The sequence below is a fragment of the Dermacentor silvarum genome, chromosome 1 (assembly GCF_013339745.2).
Source record: "Dermacentor silvarum isolate Dsil-2018 chromosome 1, BIME_Dsil_1.4, whole genome shotgun sequence".
NCBI classification, from domain to species: Eukaryota; Metazoa; Arthropoda; class Arachnida; order Ixodida; family Ixodidae; genus Dermacentor; species Dermacentor silvarum.
In genome coordinates, this window is record NC_051154.1 from 443,748,586 (window position 1) to 443,768,811 (window position 20,226).

At 46.6% G+C, this 20,226-nt stretch overlaps 1 protein-coding gene across 3 annotated transcripts in view; it reads left to right on the forward strand.

The window, feature by feature from the left end:
• LOC119448975 (collagen alpha-1(XII) chain-like) overlaps positions 1 to 14,129 on the forward strand; it is a 219,025-nt gene extending 204,896 nt beyond the window's left edge. For 2 of the 3 annotated variants that reach the window (XM_049660824.1, XM_049660825.1), the window contains exons 10-11: positions 5,699 to 5,918; positions 13,718 to 14,129. In XM_049660824.1, the coding sequence (XP_049516781.1) occupies positions 5,699 to 5,918; positions 13,718 to 13,965 (468 nt within the window). In that variant the 3' untranslated portion in view covers positions 13,966 to 14,129. The remainder of the gene's footprint in view (positions 1 to 5,698; positions 5,919 to 13,717) is intronic. The other variant, XM_037712179.2, reaches the window with a different exon arrangement.
• The last annotated feature ends 6,097 nt before the right edge of the window (positions 14,130 to 20,226 follow it).

The window sequence follows — 20,226 nt, forward strand, 5'->3', positions numbered from 1 at the left end:
ATTTCTTTTTCATTCTTTTTAGTTTGCGTTGTGAGCGTAACGTCTCTCGTGTTATCCACGGGTTACAGCTTGGAGTCTTTTTAGCAATATTGGGGGCAAAGCGTTCAATGCACTGAAAAACAATGTTTTTGAAAAAGTGCCAGAGGCTATTCACATCGCCATTAAAATTTCGGAAGCTGTCATAATGAAGGTCTAGCATATCAATAATTGATTCATCGTGAGCCCGAGAGAAGTTAGGAAAAAATTGAGTAGTATCTTCGTGGCTAAAGTTTGCATTAATCAAGGTCAGTATGACAGCTTGGTGATCAGAAATCCCAGTCGTTACATTGCATTCCACTCTTTCTTTAATAGTACCATTCAAAAAAAATAAATCAAGAGTAGAACCTGAACCATTATGAACTCTAGTAAAGTCTTTAACCACTTGTAACAGGTCAAATGCAAGGGAAATATCAAGCATAGTTTGTCCAATAGTGTTAGTGGAATACGAGAAAGTAGTCCGATCTATGTTCGGCAGAATAAAATCGCCAGTCAAAATGAGCCTATCATTTGATTTGACATGGTGCTGTAGATATTCTTTCAGCTTAATTAGGACCTCAACGGAAGAGTTAGGAGGCCTGTAAACGACTCCGAGAATATACCGAACATTTTTTGTAGAATTTACAAAATAAGCCCTCTACACCATCAAGATCAGGCATTTTGAAGATATGCAATGAAGATTTGAATAGTATGGCCACTCCACCGCCCTTTCCATCCCGGTCTTTACGAAACACTCGGTAATTTTCTAGAACAAATTCACTATCAAATATGTGGCAACTTAGCCAAGTTTCGGTAAGTGCAGCTATTTCTACGTCATGAGTAAGAAGCAATTCCTCAAGTTGTGTAGCTTTATTAAAAACACTTCTACAGTTGACATTTAATAGTGTTAACATTTGCTTTCTAACTGTGCTCGGTCATTCTTTCTTTTTAGTAATACGATAGCGCTCATCATTCTCCTCATTCCACCCGAACATAGCACCATCAAAAAATAGTTTGTCAAATACCAGTTTGACTTTAGCACCGTTAGCCTTCTCCTCTGAACAGCTTTGCCATAGCTTTTTTCTAATCTCCCGAGTTCGGCTGGAAAAGTCTTCAGTCACTAAAAAATTGGTTCCTTTCAGCTTTGAGCATGCCTGTAGGACTGTAACTTTATCTCTGTAGTCCCGAAATTTCATAATTACAGGGCGGCACTGTCCTTCGTTCTTTTTTCCCAGTCTGTGACACCTTTCCACACTATTAATTTCGACTTTCAGTTTTTCTTCAGAGTTCTTTCTTTACCTTATTCTGAAGACTAACAGGTGTCTCTTTGCCCTTCTCCTCCAAACCGTAAACAAGCAAGTTATTTCTCCGGCTTCTGTTTTCCAAGTCATCAATCTTTTTGAGCATGTATGACTTGTCTTTTTCAAGATGAGCCACAGCTGTTTTTAGATTACTGAGCTTTTTTGAATGTTGCAAAGCATGATATCTTGGCTTCCAGCTTAGTAATGTGCTCACTTAAACCGCCAATTTTATCCTCAAGAGCACTCTGCTGTGTAAGTAAAGTGCTATTTGAGGCAGTAGTATTAGTTTGGCCAGAAATAAGCTGAAGCAACATTTCTTCATTTGTTGGGCCTGGATTAGATTCAACGTCACCGCATATTAACAAATTAATTGGGAATGAACAGACATCAGATAGAACGTTCGCGATAATCAGTGGGCACGGCAGCAGCACCAAAAAGCGGTCATCGATGCGAAAGCATTTAGTAGGCATGTGTGCACAAACCTGGACAACAAAGCAGAACGGGTTGGTGAACATAGTTTCTGATGCGCTGCTGCCAAGCCCACTGAAAGTGATCGGCGATGAGTTGCTCCTTATAAAGGCTTGATGGACCACGTGTTCCACCGTCCCGGATGTCGGGGCATGCGCAGAAATCCTGATAGTCGGCAGGATGAATTTACTGGCTTTCATCCACTCGCCACGTGTTTGTAGCTCGTTGCTGACATCATCAGCGAGAACGACAGGCAGTCCAGGCAAGGCGCAGAAAACTGGTGGTTGCAGTTGTATCAGGCCGGCTAAGACCTGGACAACAAAGCAGAACGGGTTGGTGAACATCGTTTCCGATGCGCTGCTGCCAAGCCCACTTAGTGTAGTGTCACATATTATCGTAACTAAATTGCCTCACCGCATGTAAAATGTTTATGTAAGATAAATACATTTTCTGCAATTTTCGATCGGGAAACGAAAATGCACTCGCGTGCCACGCGTATTCCCCGGACGCTAATATGCTGGGCCCGCCCTCTTTCGGCCCGGCCCTATGGCCGCCGGAGGCTTCACTCGCTCCCGTAGGCGGCTGCCACTCCAGAAGCTTTAGCATATAACCTCCTTGGCTGAGGCGCTTGGCGCACTATGATTTGGCCTTACCGAGGCACAGTTAGAACGCAGGCGAGAGCTTGCGCGGTCAAGCTACGCGCGGAAAAATACATTTCACCAAAAGGGCTATATGCTATCGCATTCCCACACGTAAGCAGTCTATAGTGTCCCTGCCGAATTATATAAGTGTGAGCTATTCGGCATGACAGCATCAATCCGCAGCCACGGCCAAAAAACTCCGGAAGGATTCGCGAAGAAAGCTTCCCTTTATAATGGAAGCGTACTGATGATTGAAGCAGCTGAAGTTTATCGAAATGTTTCCGCAGGCTATGTGCGTTAAACTGAACAGTGTTGTACTTGTTCGTGCAAAAAAAGGAATCGAGGTTGTTGTTATAAATGTATGGCATGTGAAGCGACAAAGGATGTGTGCACACACCTAAGTGAACGTCTTCAAAGCAGATTCATTAGGCACACGAAAGACCGTGCTTTAAATCGATTGTCGTGCTTTGATCATGCAGTAATCAGTCCGGAGGAACTGCCACGCCTTTTACTTCCCAAGTGTACCAGTGCTTACCCAACAGTCACGTGATATCCGGCATAAGGTGATAATTAATACAGACTGGGGCAGATTGAGCACTCGGGAAACTAATATAACGAGTTCATTAAACTAAATTCTGGGGTTTTATGAGCCAAAACCGCGATCTCAATATGAGGCACGCCGTAGTGGGGGACTTCGAATTCATTTTGACCACCTGAGAGTCGTTAACGTGCACGCAAAGTGCAGTGCACGGGCGTTCTCGTTACGAGTCAGAACCCGGGTCGTCCAAGCTTTGATGACGAATTCGGCCTTCTATAAACAAGAATGAAGACGAGAAATCACATTTTTTAGAGTTCTGGCCTGTCAGTTTGTGGTGTCCAACCTATATGTCATTTTGAGTAACAGGAGAGTTTATATGTGCGCCGATCGTTCTTGTAGTTCCATTGAAATTTTCCCCCTGAGTGCATGGAAATCCCTTGATTTCGACAGTGCTTTTTCTAGAACAATTCTCTAGTTAAGGTGCTATTTTTTTAGTTTTCAAATCGCTTTTAGCTGCTCGTTCCCAGCCGTCAGTCTCCAATACAGCGTTAAAGATATCGACGCTTTTAGTCAGCTCGTCAATTCCTTTCTTTAAACTTTGAACAACTAAACACGGCTTCGCCTCAAACATTTATTGAGCATTCGCAGCGACACATTCCAAGATACCATCTAGCTTGCTTTTGAATAAAATCTTTACCTGATCATTGCGTTCTGTTAGATCCATGCTTGTAGGCATCCTGGCAGCAGCAGTAACGGCAAAAAAGTATCTACCTATATAAACTGTAGGCTAACCAACCTGAGCGTACAAAGCTAGATGCTAAGCAGGCTTGTAACTTCCGCATTCCCGCTACTGCGAAGTCTGCGGGAGCTTGCCACAGCACGGTCTATATAGTTTGTACGAGGGAGATCTGGTACAGGAGCCGGGCGATGAGACACTATCAGCTGTCCGTGGCCGCGCGATTCCGCACTTTTGGCCCAGCCCGCGGGTTTTCCAGAGGCTGGTGCAATAGCCGAGGGTAGGCCTGAAGTAGAAAGCAAGATGCTTAGATGGCTTGTAACTGCCGCATTTCTGGGCTGGTGCTAGGTGAAATGAAATCAACCTTTATCCGGTATTTTACACGCGGTTGTCTTTATGAGTCCACAAAACTTTCTATGTGCATTCTAACATGTTCGTGAGTTTGTGAGGTCAACGAGCGATTGACTCGTCTCAAAGTGCAAGGTTCTTTGAGTAGAGAAGAGCCGAAAGACTGTCAATTGTTCATGAGTTTCATGCCTTCGTCTTTAAGATTTTTTTTTAGTGTTCGTGCATTTGCACCATTAAATATGCCAGATGTCTCTTTTTAACAAGAACAGAATTTAAAAAATCGCCTATTGCGCATAGCATAAATCTAGTCATTCAGCTGGACTTTATCGAAGAAGCGGCCATTACGCACACCAGAAATCCTTATCCATAATTTTCTAATAACGAAGCTCTACTAGTTAAATTTTTAACTAATTACTCAAACACTCATATTGCAATTTACGAATTGAAGCCAGTCATTCCACAAGACGCACGCTCTTGGAACAGATTTCAGAACTAGGTCAAATTTTAAGATTGGCGCTGTCAAACTTGCAGTAAAGATGCTCCCAATGTTGTTTCAACAAACTGCTGTTCTATGTAGGGAAGGTCAGGAATAGCTGGAAGACCAGTGCATTTCCTCTCACACTTTGGAAATACGTTTGTCGAAACTGGTGTCATTCCCAGAATTTTTTCAAAGTGGTATGACTTGCGAACTCACCGGATACAATTTCTAAACCGCAATATGTGGCGTAAGTTATTTATTTAAAAAAATAATTAGCTGTGATGTGGAAGTACGGCACCGTGTCTAGGCTGCTTGGGCAAAGAGCGAAGTAGAGGAAGAGGAAGTTGGCAGATAATAGAACAGCTGGCCCAGGAACGGGTGCTGTCTCTGTGTCTCTCATTCAGTTACAATGGCGCAATAGCATATATTGGGCAATTAGTGGATTGTCCATTTCAATTTAGGAAGAAAACAAGGTTCACCTTTTAGAGTGTTCCATGTAAAGTCGAGTAGGGCTACATACCACGGGCGACATTTAGCACCTCTGGTAACCACAAAAACATGCTACGTGTAGCTTTAGGATGAGAGCTGAAAAGAGAGCAGAGTGCGTGCTGGCTTGTGCTGCATGAAGCAGCGCCAATCCAAGCTTTTAACATGGCGAGCCACCTCTATCTTACCTTGGCGACGGGTTCACCTTGGTGGACCGGTGCCAGGGGACCTTCAGCCCTCGATATCGATAATCAGTTTCAAGAAGACAGCCGAGATGATGTCTGAACTTTGTTGCCGAGGTGACATGAAGAAAAGCGAAATTCAACAACACCACTCACGTCGCGTGAAACGGCAAACGAGGGAGAAATGGCTACGCATTGAGCATGAAGTGGGCAGGCTGGGCTCCCCCATGTTCATTATTGCCATGGCGTTGTTTCTGTTTCATCCTTATACCGGAAGTCTGTACAATACTTATCCAAAAACCACAGCTTTCGCGATCGCAGATATTCAGTGTTGCCTGGAACGACAAACTATATTGCCCGCGAGCAGAATTTTTGAGAAACAATCCCTTTGCATACGATTTACCAAGTATGTCCCTGTCACGTAATCTACTTCTATCGTGCGCGACTAACGAACAAAGTCGACTGCTTGAATGTTGCGCCGGTGTTTTGTGTTCCCTGTACGCAGTACAAGACAACGGCGTCAGGAGGGTGGACCACCTGCAATGGCACAGCTGAGTGCGATGTCACCGTGAACCACGGACAGACACCGGCGTTCACGAGCGGCTACCTGAGACTGACGGACCCTCTGCCAGGACACAACTCTGACTCTCGCTTTACAGTTCGCGGCTGCAATATTCATGGATGTGCACTAGAACATGCGTTTTCAACGAGCACGGCTAATGCAGGTACCCTGGTACTGTGCACTAACAAATTTTAATTTTCTCCTTCCTCTCTGTCTGGCGGATGCCGGATGAGCGGATGCCGACGGTGGTCTTAGTTGGTGGCTCGGCATAATCTCACTGGACCGTTTGAAGACGCAGAACGAAAATGCAATCGAAACTTTCCGTAAGCCTTACACCGTGTGGTATTCTATTCAATTTTCAATTCAATTTTTTTCACGAGAAGAACAAAAAAGAATTCGAAGCCGCGTCTTTAAACGTGCTGATGTATAGTTTGAAAGATTGCAGTGAAACATTGGGCAAACTCGCAAGAATGTCGCCTGGTTAATGGGTCTCTGAAACAATGTTTCTTCTACGAGTACAACCAAGACATGGAGAGCATCTTTCACGGAATCCTTTTTCACATTTGTACGAGAGCGCGCTATACTATAAGGGCTAGAAGTGGTTAAAAAGTAGCCTATTTTCAATTCACGGAGTTGCCTTTCATCGCATATTCCATGCGGAAATGGCTGTGTCCCGCTTTATTGGCTCCATGTTACTTTCTTACTTCATTGGTTTGTCTCATAAAGTGAGGTATGCGTGCAAGGATCGCGTCTTCTGCCATATGCAGTCGCACCTGCAGACACCTTCAGGAAAATTAAAAAAAAATCCCCAGCCCTTCCACTGACGAGAAAATGGGGGTAAGCGAAGCTTGTCTTGTGTGTACCTGGCTTACTACTTGCCCGTAGTTACGAGGCGTGCACCACCGTTGTCGGGTTCCGGGAGGGCAAGACGAGCTGTCGCAGGCGTTCCGCTTCATTTGCCCTAAACTCAGAGTCGGCGGCTCTTCGCTGACGCTTGGCCTCAACATCGCGTTCCCTCAACTCCGGGTCCGCGGCTGTTCGCTGACGTTTCGCCTGGGCTTCGGATGTCTTTACGCTAGAATCAGCACGTCGACGACGAGCCCTTTGATGAGCGAGTTCGCGGCGCCGTTGCTCAAATGCAGCCGGCTCCTCGGAGGAACGCACCACGCGCGGCCTTCCCATCCGGACACCGAAGCTGATCTGAGGCGAGAGAAACCCGGTGGAGCATGCGCCAACCCTTTTTCCTTCCCTTTCCCTCCCGCGACACACCTAACCACCCTGATTGGTCGCGCGCGTCACGTTCACCACCCATGCACCCCACACAGATGGTAAACCAGCGGAGCTGAAATCTGCTGCCCCGGTATGAACCACACGGGATTTCTTTCTTTCCTTCTCCCTTTCCTTCTCCCTTTCTTTCTTCATTCTTTACTTTCTTTTTTTCTTTGTTTGTTTGTTTCTTTCTTTCTCGTCCCTGGCTCATACCCGCTTGTCGCTGGTTCATACCCGTATATCCAATGAGGGTATGCGCCACACGTGATTTTATTATCGCTAATCATGACGTAACTGACGAGCATGTGATGATATTGATGTCATGACCTATCAGTCATGTTAGTCATACATTCGTACCTTTCCACGCCAATTTTGGTATATACCAAGTGAACGAGACGCGTGTTTTCGACAGGTTTTCGGTAGGGTTTTAGCGCGCCATCACCACCACCGCCAGCACTTGTGAAGCAATTCAAAGTTCGCTTGAATAACGATAACTGATGTATTAGCGTCCTTATATGAGTACATTTCTTGTGATATTTACATTTATCTATAGATGGCGTCACTGATATAACTCCTCCGCATACCAGTGGCAGCCTTCGCCATTTCACATATTACGGACCTTTGTCGCGCTGTTTCTCTCCCTCGCGCCTTACTCCGCGCAGCCTTACACGCCTACCACAGAGCCCGGCTTGTCACTATAAGCATTTTATTGCACTTTTTACCGCGCAGCTGTCTATGGCTAGGGTTCCCTGGATTTTTCATGTCCGTCAACAAATCTGCGTATGCATGAACTCAGCTCCCTAATTTAATGCTAATCGCTTCATTGTATGCAAAAGGTTATACGTCCAATCACTTGGATATGCATTTCAAGTGGATTAGTTATCAATAGGGGCCGTTTTCATGATCAGGAGACTCTCAGGTAGATAATAGGGGTTACTCAAAAATTTACCGCTGTGGGACCCGAGTCGGCCATGTGTATGCTCGCACCGGCCTCTCTTTATCGCCGTTCAAAGCGCTCGCGTGCCTAGTTGCCTTCCGCTCTCCCGGTGTGGCATACTTTTATCTAAAATCTGTGTCATCTCATTGTCGTGTGCTGAACTGCTTCGCTGGTAATCCACCTTCACAGCTGGGGAATGACGCGCGATTTGTTGTTTCATATTTTCTTGCGCTTCGCTGAACGCCTGCGTCAGGTAACAAATCTCTCACGTGGACGCTTCCCTTTCTTTACTTTCCTTGTCAAATGAACCAAACGCGAAAATTAGGGTAACTTTTCTGTGTGTCTGTGCGCTAAATGGGCAGCGGAAGCAGCGAATTCACATGACTAACGGTGACTGGGCGTCGCTCGAGCGATGTCTCGTTCCTCCGGTAGCCCAGGCTTTTTTCTTTTTATTTCCACGCGCGCTCACAAATGCACATGTACAGACAGCAACGTCCCGTCACCCTTCTACCGCATCGCATCCATGTTAGAGACGTTAATGGGCTAGGAAAACGAATAGCATTAATGCGCCAGGCGAGCTCATGGATCGGGATGGTTGGCTTGCGCCATGTATGTAAACGCTGGCACATCGCATTAAGAGAGAGAGCAGACATTGCAAGGTCTCGGCTGCCGACATGTTCTCACCCCCACTCACTGGCGAGAAGCACTCCCCAGACACAGGTTCCGAATGGTTCTGGGCGAAAGATGATGCGCCACATGTAAACGTGTATTTGTATTAGCGTGGATAGTATTAGAGATGTATAGTACGACCATGAAGAGGTGCGCAAAGATATGCAATACGCTACTATTGCATTTATTTAAAGGCAGCTATTAGTTTCAAGAGACGCCTACGATTACTGCACTTGCATTTTGATCGTTACCTGCAGCTACACGTCTTAGTGCAGCTTAGTGTAACGCCGCATGCTTGCTCCATGATATCACTCGAGAAATCGGAAATATACTACTTACCCATTCAACATGCAGGTTTTTTATTCGAATACTTAAAAAAACTAGCACAATTTACTCGAATTACGTCCCTACAGAAGAATCATCTGCCCTGCGGACATCATTTTCAAATTTCAAAAAAAACTAAAGCAATCTGTGCACTAAATTAACTTATTACATTAATTAGCGTCTCAGTTAGGAACGTTAGACGGCAGAAATTTGATTGGAAAGTTGAAGTGCATCGTCATAAAATCTCTAGTTCCATTTCTCGTCATTTCAAAATGGTCATGTTTAAAATAAATGCCGTCAAGTTATTTGTTCAGTTCACCTCAACCATGAAACGCGGCTTGCGGTGTAACCTCACTGTGACGTATAGTGGGAGGATGTAAAATGAAGCTTCGCCGCAATGCGCGATAAAGCGGTTCGTCACGCTCCTGCTACTGAAGTGATATACGTTCAATCGAGAGCCGCGAAAAAACGTCAATCGGCATCAGCTCGTGAGAAGCTCCATGGAGCTCCACCGTAGCTCCTCCATTTTACATCCCTCTTCTACGTCACAGGGGAGTTGGAGCGTGAGCCTCGCTTCGCGGTGCCGCGTGTTGAATCAGAAAAATTGAACAAAAATTTGACCCCGGTTATTTATGCCTACATAGGCAATAACAAATGTTGAAATTCAGAATTAGTAGTATTTTATGACGATGCCCCTCAACTTTCCAAAATCAACATACGCCGTCAAGTTCTTAACTTACATGTTCATTATTGTAATTCAGTGAAAATACTGAATGCATTATTTTGGTCTTGCGGATGATGTCCGCCTAAGCAGACAATTCACCTGTAGCGGCATGTTTTAGTACATTTTGCAAGATTTGTTTTAGTGCTTCTAAGTAAAAACAAAAGAAAAGAAAAAAAAAAGAACACCCTGTATAGCTTAGAAATGGGCAGGGGCGGCATGAATCGCGCGGAGAACCACCACTTCGAACGATAGGGACGTAATATTTGAATATCCACTTATAAATTACTTGGTTTAAGCCGGACAATAAAAGTTGACCATGCTAGTTCAAAAGGGCCTCCCGACCTAAGTAATGCGTTCGTGCACGACCGTCAAAATAATTTCAGGCTACATATAACGTCACAAATTCGGCAACGCATTGCTTTTGCTCCTACGTTTGCTTGCCCTCTTTGATGCGCTATGTAAAAATTTACGTTCTGGGCAGCCAGTAGGAACATGTATGTACCACTCACCAATTGCTATGCTCAGTAACGATTACCTCTCAGTAGCCGCACAGCAATCGTTCCATGAAAAATGAAACATAAAAGCGCAGTAAAAGCTTTCTGTTTCTTTTTTCGCAGAAGACTAATCATTTCGCCTTTGTACTTTAGCGAAGCGGCCTAGGTGCATGCGCTTTTAGGATTGGCACAACAACGCTAATTTCCACGCTCTGTAAAAAAACGCAGATGAGCAATTATATCACTTGATGCGTTACAGTAGAAACTTGGAATGACGAAAGAAAAATTATTTGACCTTTACACGTCGTCCCCACTGAAATATCAGGCGATTTAAAAAAATACAAATAACTTTACAGATATGAACCATAGCTACTCTTCAGTTATTATAATAAAAATGTTATCGGAGACATAGCGTACGGGTCCCAAGGAAAAATGTAAGCTATCCTAAAATAAAGCTTGAAATTCGTCTCTGCGTTTATCAGCACTCAGTACAAAATTATAATGTCGTGGCACTAAGCTATGAATAAACGAAATGATGCATGCCCGATAATTTCTAACAGGCTAAAATGAGGTGTAGGCGACAAATATTTGAAAATACTCATGAAATATAGTTATTTTAAGACACTTACAGCCCTTTGTAGAGCACTGCACGGGCCGATTTGGGCTGCCCGCCCGAGCCCGATCAAAACTTTTATGGCGAAACCCGGGCCGGGCCCGGGTCCGAAAATAATCTAAGTGACCCGCCCGGCCCGGCCCGCCACCCCTTTACCTTAGGCCCGAGCCCGACCCGAGCCCAGCTCCAAACCGGCCCGAACCCGGCCCGAGACCAAAAAATCCACGTTTTTCAGAGTTCAGACGCCCGAGAATAACTCGCTGCACGTTACATGCACACCACCAGAAAGCCCGAGCCCGGCCCGGGCCCGCGTCAAAAACCCTGAGCCCGGCGCGGGCCCGGGTCAAAAAGCACACGCCGTACCCGAGCCCGGCCCGAGCCTGTGAAAAAACTGCTCTACCAGGCCCGGGCTTTCGGCTAAGCCCGAGCCCGTGCAGTGCTCTAGCCCTTTGTCACTCGCTTAACATGTAAGGGCACTCAGTTTAAGTTAGAGTAAAGGGAAAAAAATACCGTACAGTGTAAAGAGTACGTTGTTTCAGTGGTAGTTATGAGATTACAGTACTTTCGAGGAAAACGTTGCTGTGTCTACACAAGCGAAACTTTATTATCGAACATTCATATATGCTATTCATGTTCATACTATTGAAGATGTAGCATTCACATCAAGGAATAGTGTTAGCGCTTTGACAACTTATGCCTTGGCGGTAATGAACTTGACACACAGCGTTGTTTTTTTTACTGCTTTAAAGGGCCCCTAAACCACCTCAGATATTTTTTTAACATTTCAAGTAAATACGCGCATCGAGTTCAGAATGTCGTCACGGTCAACGATGCCAAACGCTGCAGCACTCCGCGCCGCCGGCGCGCCACGAAATTAAAAAAAAAAAAAACAATGCCGTCCTCCTCTCCTGGCCTTTCCGGTATCCCCGGTGGTCGTCATGCATCACCATGGTGCATCTGGTGATGTCAACCGGGTTGACGATGTCGACTGGTCGAGCAAGAACCTACGACTTCCCGTTAGTCTGCTAGGAGCTAGGTACGCACGCTCCCTGCTCTTCCTCGCCGTGTTGCTCGCTTGTGCGCGCTTGCGAATCGGTAATTACAGCCCGCAACGCAAGCGCCAGATCGCTCGCGTTCCAACACAGTCGTGCTTAGCGGTCTGATTAGCTGCGCGAACAGAGCGCGAGAGTGTTGGCCTTTCTAGACGTGCGCGCAGCACAGGGTCCATAGCGGCACGCTTCACATAACACGGGCCGGCACGGAAGCAACAGCTGGTAGCCGAGAAGCGCTGAGTCGTGGCTAAGGCCCGTCCCCGTTACCGGCACGGTAACTCGCCGCACGCCGTTTGCCATTCGCGGGCCGCCGTTCGACAGCGGTTTTGCTCGCAAACGGCGAGATTTCCTTGCCGTAGAGAGGATGAGACCGGGACTCATTTGTGCGGCCGCCTCACCGCCGCTGATCACTCGACGGCGCCGATATCGTCGCTAGGTCTTTTCCGGTTACCTTCAAAGCTAAAGTGGATGGCGCTTTGGAATGAATTACCGACGCTCACAAGGCCCAATATTTCCTTACCGCTGTTGTTGCTCTTCGCAATAATTGTCCACAAAGAAGAAGTATACGCTTATATTAGGAGCGCCGTCCGCTGCGATGCGAGCACAGCCGAGCCGGTCGTCTCCAGAAGGTAGCCGTGCACTGCAGCTGAGCTCGACAAGTATCGGAACTCTCGGTCATGTTAAACGTTTCACAGCAGATATTGTTTTTCATAAAATGTAAATTTATGCATCGCTTTATCTAGCGGAAATAATTTTGCTTGGAACAGAAGCTGCAGCCGATGTTTTCGTCGCCGGCGGCGGAGGTGCGCAGCTTCGCGCGTCGTCGATTGGCCCGTACGTGCAGCGGGCGGTGCGCCGGCCTAACTGCCGTCTACTTTGGACACCTCTCGTGCGGCACACGTTCTACGGCACTGGAGATTGGTTCGCTGTCGGTATATTTGCCGCTAGCGCGGACGTGCCTTAACCGGAAGTGGGCAGTGTTTTGAGAGGCGCGTTGGCGACGAGGAATGCCACGTGACATTTGGAGGAGCACTCGGCGAGGAGGAGAGACCAGCCGACGAGGAGAGTAGCGAAGGAAAGAGCGAAATGAGGGAGGGCCGTGTTTCGATCATCAAACGCGTGTAACTCCGCTGTTACGGCACCATTTCGAAGAATTCTCGCGGCTACGGGTTCGTTGTAGACTCGTGCACATCTGCAACACAACTAAATTTCGACCTCAGGGTGGTTTAGGGGCTCTTTAAAAATGGGCTATTTTCGGATATAATGATGGGGCTCAAGGCCTCATAGCGCCACGGCCGAGTTCTATGAGCGATGCCGTACCACATGGCCCCCGGATTATTTTGTACCAACAGAGTTTATTTGATGTGCCCTCAGTGATGGGTACAATAAAGGAGTTTATTGTGCTTCGTATAGGCGAGCCAGATTTTATACAACAAATACATCATTTAAGAACAGAAGGCGAAATATATATGACCGCGATTGGTGCTCATCTTCTAATCATACTTAACTGTGTAGAAACGGCGCAAATGAAAATGCATATATTCGATATTCGAAATGTGATTGTGTTCCTAAGTCTGCGTGTGCGTGCACGTGCGTAAATGTGCAGGTGGGAAGGAGCATGTGAATCGTGTGACTCAGTGTTTCATTTATGCATTAAATCGACTGATATGCTATTTGTAAATAGATGGTATACATGGAAGGTTGAGCTTATGAACATAACAATGCCAGGAGGACCATACGGGCATCGCTCGCACGAATTTCATTTATTGTAAATGGACAGGATGGTTATAGGTATCACTCAGGATTTGGAGACATATGCACCCTGTTCGCTAGCGATGCTTTCGTTAAGAATTTCAACTTTATCGGTCTCCCGATTTCAGGTCCAGCATCGTTACCAGCAGCTACAGTCATTCCAAAGGATGGAAAAACACAACTTCGATGGAATGTCACTGGTCGACACAATTTCGGCGGCATTGAAGTCACGTGGCACTGCTACGACAACAAAAGTATTAGCTATCACAAGATAATATCATACAGCAATTTGGTACCCCAAATACGGCAGACCAGTCGAGGTGAGCCACAAGTGCTTCACTTGGCAACTCTGACTTTTGAAATTAGTTGTAGTTAAGAACATTGTCTTGACATATCACTACCATAACTCCTCCTTGTAGTGCGTGCAGATTCCAACTTCACCAACGGCATCACCAAAGACGCTATGCTGGTTCTACAAGTCTTGTTTCTATGTTTCTTGCCTCCCTTATTTACAAATATTTACGCGTATTTATGCAAACTCAACTAAAGCACCCGCTTCCTTGAACTGTAAAAAAAAAAAAGATAGTGGAAGACTTAACTGTAGTTGACATAAATAATGGCTACATGAGTCGTGCGGCTTCGACAAGCTCCGCCGGTAGCGTCGCAATCTATTGCAAACTAACACAATGTATGAAACCAATTCCAGGCCGCAGAGCTGCTCTAAAGATAATTTTTTTTTGCTGATGCCGTTGTCTCCACACTTTTGCTCCTGACTGTGCAACTATTGCTTTAGAACCCACACGCAGGCTACTGATTTGGACTTAAAGAAGTACTGGCAGAAAAATTGTGGCGCGCTTTTTTGGGGGGAGGTGGCTATCTGTAATAACTAATTATAGGTACTTTTATACGGCCCGTTCAACAAGCGTGTCAAGCGCAGGCCGTATTCAGACGTGAACAAGAAGACTTGTGGCCTTACCGAAAGTGGAGCTGGCGGTGACGCCAGTGAGCCCAGTGCAGTGGTTAAAGGCGACACAGTGACCGTGCCGCTGGAAGCTGCTGAATTGGCCCTTCCTATTAAGCGCATCTCTTCGAAACGCGCTTTCACACCTTGTCCCGTGGAGTGCTAAATGGACTGTGCTTTCGGCAGCACGGCTTTAAGATGTGTTTAACCATCGGCGCTGCCCGGCAAAGCCTCTCCGTCTATGCCCCCCCACCACATCTGATTTCGGTGACATGATGAGCCTCTTTCTTCATGTCCAAAGCCGCCCGGCATCCGCCCTCTTCTTGAACTGCTCGCATTCAACGGTAACGTGATCAATTATTTGTTGCGCTCTCCAGGAACTGAAGCGCAATAGCGTAATTACTGGGTCGACAGCATAAAAAATAGAAACGTGACATTTTTCTGTCAGTAATTCTTGAAGTGCGTTGTGTATGCACTGTTTTTTTTTTACAAACACAAAACTAAAGGGGCGCACGCGTGACATGGTGCTGATTCAGTCGAGTATATGATTACTGGGGCACTTACTGATAATTTCTCATATTCTAACATTGCAGATTCGTACTTGCACGATGACGACGACGACAGGTGGAATGAGTGGGGTCGCCCCACCCGCTATGTCAGATCAGATGAGGGTTTTGCGGGTAAGTAAACCGATTCGCATACCGTGACGAGACAAGCGGCAAGGCGTCGTGCGACACAGGCGCATGCAGTAATCTGTTGTAATCTTCTATAGGCATGCAAAGGTCAATTTCAAAGCAAAGCAAGCGCGCTAAAAAGAACCTCACGTTTTCACTCATTGAGATTCGTTACGGTGGTTCTAGAAAGTTCACACGGTTTTCGAGAGCATTAACAGACCCTCCAAAATACCGAACTTTGGGAACACCTTAGCAGGCGCCGAGCCAGTATTAAGGAGATTGAGGAAGCATAGATACCAACCCGGTGAGAAACCACCACTGTGAGGATTTGCCTAGAGCTACCAAGACCTTATGCCCGCCTGGTAAACCAGATTTAGTAGAAGTATTTCAAGCTGGTCATGAAGGTTTTTGGTGCATAATCATTCCAAATCTAAATGTGCAAATACCTGTGTTTTTTAACCTCCCCTTTCTACGAATTTTCACTAGGGAAAATAGCAAAAATACACTAAATTTCATTCTAGGTACGTTTATGGTTACTTATCTGTGTGTGGAGGAACTGTAGGGGCACCGTGTGATAGCGGCTTTGACATGGATTGTCAAGTTGCCAGCATTGCGGCGTTCCCTAGCGTTATCAAGGGCCACTGACGCACCAATGGTGTTTCTTATGTGGAAACAGCCGGGTCCCCGCGCGTGCATCCCAAATTTGTGGGCCCCCTTGAACATGTCTTCATCCTCGACGAACACGATGGCAAGCTGCCCCCTAAAATCCCAATGTACCCAGTGGTCAAGACCACAACGGAAACGGTCGAACCAACTTACGATATTCTATCGAATGTAATATGCCGGTATCTAGAAGAAGAAAAAATTACACCATCTTACCGTAGGGGAACCGTGAGTAGTATGCGAAGCAGCCATGGGGTCGACTCTGGTTCCCATTACGCGAGCCATAGTTTCATCAGTAGCAGCTTCTCGGCGGCGTTGACGTTTCCTTTCGGCTTCGCGAGCCCGAAGTTCGGGATCGGCCTGTCGCCGCTGCCGTTTCGTGGCAGCGGCTCGAGCCCTCTTCTCAACACCGCATATCCACGAAGTTAATGATGATGAGTGGGCGAAGCACCGGGGGATCATTCGGGCAAAGCGCTGGAAGCGTTCTCCGGAAGCCGGAAGCTGGCTTCCGGAACCGGAAGCAGAACCGGATGTGGAAGCGGAAGCCGGCTTCCGGTTCCGGCTTCCGGAAGCCGGAGCTTGGCGTACATGCGCAGTAGGGGTGTGGACGCCGCACGGCGGATGGAGGGAGGGAGGGAGTGACATAGCCCTGACCATAAGCTGCTTCGCATCTATAAATATAGTGCTCTTTTCCAGGCTCACGCACCCGGACCGGCACTCAACCTCAAGGAAGCGCATCCCAGGGTAGCCTAACCAAGAGTGTCCTTTATTGTTTAGTGGCCGGAAGTTACACACATGAGGCGCCACCTGTGGCGCCATCTAGTAACACATGCGATATCATTACAACTTCGCCTTCTTCGAAAAGGAAAAAGCGTACAATTACTGCATTTGATAGCCTGTGAACCATACTGGTTGTGTTCTGTTCTACTGCTGATCGTCGTATACGGGGTGCCGTTGATATGTTCGTATCTGGAGGTGCTTGAATATTTACGCTGTGCTGGACTCTTGACGCACTGGTTTTGTCTACAGGGGCTCTAAATACCGCCGCGTTTCCTGGGATGAAGCGCTTCCGATATTGGCGGAAAGGCACTCGGTAGCGCATGCCGCACTGTACTGCACAAGACGTTCACGGTTTCATATGTGGCCATCGTAGAGTTCGTAGATATCTTGGTGCCTCTGCACAATGACGGTGAGGGGTTACGAGTACTTTACAGAACCCTTCGAGGAGCGTTGTGGCAACCTGAACCATAGATGATGCCATGGTTTAAAAACTGTATGCTTCTTGCTTACCTGTTGATGCTCGGTTTCTCTGCGTTTATTGTGTCTGCAGCCAGACGTCAGGCTTCGGAAAAATTTGGATGTCTGGATGTCCGACCAAGTTCAGCTTGGTTTTCGGAAGACCGCGACGCAAAAGCAGCGCAGGCTTTTGGCCCCTTGTCACCTGTGAGGTGCACTGGTATACCCCAATGTATTATCTGATGTTTTCCTCCAGAGAACACTTTTCCTGCAAACTTATTTGGACGTAATTCTTTAGCTTGTGGCTAAATCGTTCGATAAGTTGGTTGCTTGCAGGTGGTAGTCAGCAGAAAATGTATGATTTATGCCACGGTCTTGAAACAATATTTCAAGCTCGTTCGCTGTGAATTGAGGCCCCTGGTCGCTCAATATCTCTTCAGGGTAGCCTTCACGGCTATATACACTAAGCAAAAGTTATGTGACTCTCAGATGGGACGTTAATCTGAAGCAGACTTCTGGTATTTACTGAGGTAGTCAATTAGCGTGATGACAAAGCGACAGTATCCGGGTGTCTACGCTAATGAGCCGAATACCTCTGTGCCGGCCTTTTACACGGCACTGGAGGGAAGTCTACCGGTTTCGAGAGGCACAAAATCTTCCGTTGATTGGTCCTCGGACTCACAAATAGAGCAAGGCTTAATCAAGTGTTCTATCTGCCTGTCCATTCAAGGCCACAAGTACATTTCAAGCAGTCGCTGCTTAGTTCATGAAATACAGAGACGTGACTAGCGGGCTGCTTCCAGGAAGCGGGCAGTCAGCACTGCGGGAACTAAGAAATGTTCGCAACGTAGAAGAAACCCTCCTGTGGTGGAGAACTCGTCTCGGGCAAGATATTTACTTGGTGATCATGGCGACGTGGTCTATTCGATGACGTTGTGTAGCAGTGGGTCCTGACACGTTTCGACGATAAATTATCTGTGACTTACACACCCCGAAAAATCATGATGAACACCGCGTCATCAGACCTTTACGGCTCCGTGTTATTTATGTGCGTCAACTGGGGCATTCTTGTCAAAGTTTTCACTGACCTTCTTAAACTCTATTGTTCAGTTATAATCCAATATCCTAGCATGAATGTCATCTTGTGATTCTGAAGAGTCTACGACCCGCATCCCTAGCCCTCAAAAAAGTCAATATAGCCTGATGATCTGTACGAAATGTAAATGGGTGTCCCCTTAATCGCACGGCGCCAACGCCCGCAGGCCCAGGTGAACGCGGATACTTCAAGCTTACCAATGGAATACTTCCTTTGCTGATCTGTTAGACTTTGAAAAGTGAAAGCGACAAAAACTAAATCATGGCCATCTCATTGCTGCAGCACTGCTCCCAGACCAATAGCAGAGGCATCAGTTGTAATGACGGTGTCAAGGGCAGGATCAAACAACTCCAAGCACCACTTGATAATACGCGTTCCAGTTTATCAAAAGACACTTGTGACTTTGAATCCCAATTTAAATTGGGAATTGTCTTTCACAACAACTCGCGGAGAGGCATCACCACCTCGGCGTATCAAGGAAGCATGACCATAGTGATTAAAGGAAAGTAACGGGGCTTCATCCGTTGGTGCAGGTACATTTTTAACGGTATCAACGCTAATCTGCAGAGGGGATGCGTCTTTATCACTCACAATATGTCCAAAGAATGATAATGAGCTTGCACACATTAAAATTAAATTTATTATTCGATTTGAGCCCGTTCTGGTTAATGCGCTGCAAAACCTATTTAATGGTCACGTTATGTTCATCAGGCGTACTGCCGAAGACAATGACATCAATGTAGAAGAAGGTATTTCTGCAGGACTGCCAAATTCCGGTCATCATATTTTGGAAAGCGGACGGGGCTGAAGCAAGGTCAGAACAGACGTGATTTAACCGGTCAGTCCTTGATTTGTGAGAAATGCTGTCGAATATCTACTTTCTAGGCTCAAGACGACTTGGTGACATGCTGCTGCTAGATGCAGCCTCGGAAAGTACATGGCCCCATGAAGCTTCTACAGCAGCTTTTCGGTGTTCGGTAGAGGGAACTTGTCGACTACAGTTGCCCCCTTGTTAGGCTCGCGTAAATCAACGCATAACTGTATCGAACTGGCCTCTTCCCGCGCAACGACAAGTAGTAAGACCCAGTCAAAATTGCCAACTTTCTCAGTGATATTTTCACATTCAAGGCGCTCCAACTCTTCAGATACATGATCTTTTACGGCCGATGATAACCGTCACAATTTAGCAACAACCAGGGTGACACCTTCCAGAATTCTACCATTGTCACTGAAATTCTTTGCGAGACCTAGCTTCTTGTCAAAGAAATCTGAAAATTCGGTGCGTAACTAAGCTGAAATGCCTTGCGGTACCTGCGGTATTGATGAACCTACCATCAATTGGCAGATGCGAGGAGTCCCAGGGTGTTATTTCGGTCAAGTGCGACATAAAAGAGCACGTCTGCCTGGCGGTTGCGGAGCACAACCGGAGTGACTAAACATCCTTGCACTGCGATGTGGTTGCGTGAAAAATTGAAGAGGGCAGAAGAAAACGATTGCAACGAAAAAAGCCTTTAGCTTTTCGTATGTAGTTGCCCACAAAACTGAGACTGCTGAACCAGTGTCCACAAGCAGGAGAATAGTGACATCGTGTACTTGCACGTCGAGGTGCACTCCTCTTATATTCTACCGATGGAGATGTAGAACTGTCAGAACTTGGCCCAGTTTGCCGTACGTTTTGCACATCCTCGTTATTGCCTGACACACAGAAGAACTTGGAATGTGCCATGAAAAGCCACCGCAGAACCAAAGCTTGGACTTGGGTGGTTGCTTGCGTAACCCCGCTCCCAAAGGTGGATAGCGTTCCGTTCCCGTGTCTGGCGGTTCATGGCGTTCTACTATGTAAGCGTCCGTACGTGGCATCAGTTACTGGGAATTTTGTGCAATTGCTTCCATGGTCCTGGAAATGTCGAGTGCATGTTCCAAAGAAAACACAGAATGTTCTAACAGCGGTCACTTCAGTATTTGGCTTTGGGTTGTCTTCGCCACCAGCTAATCGCGAACAAAGTC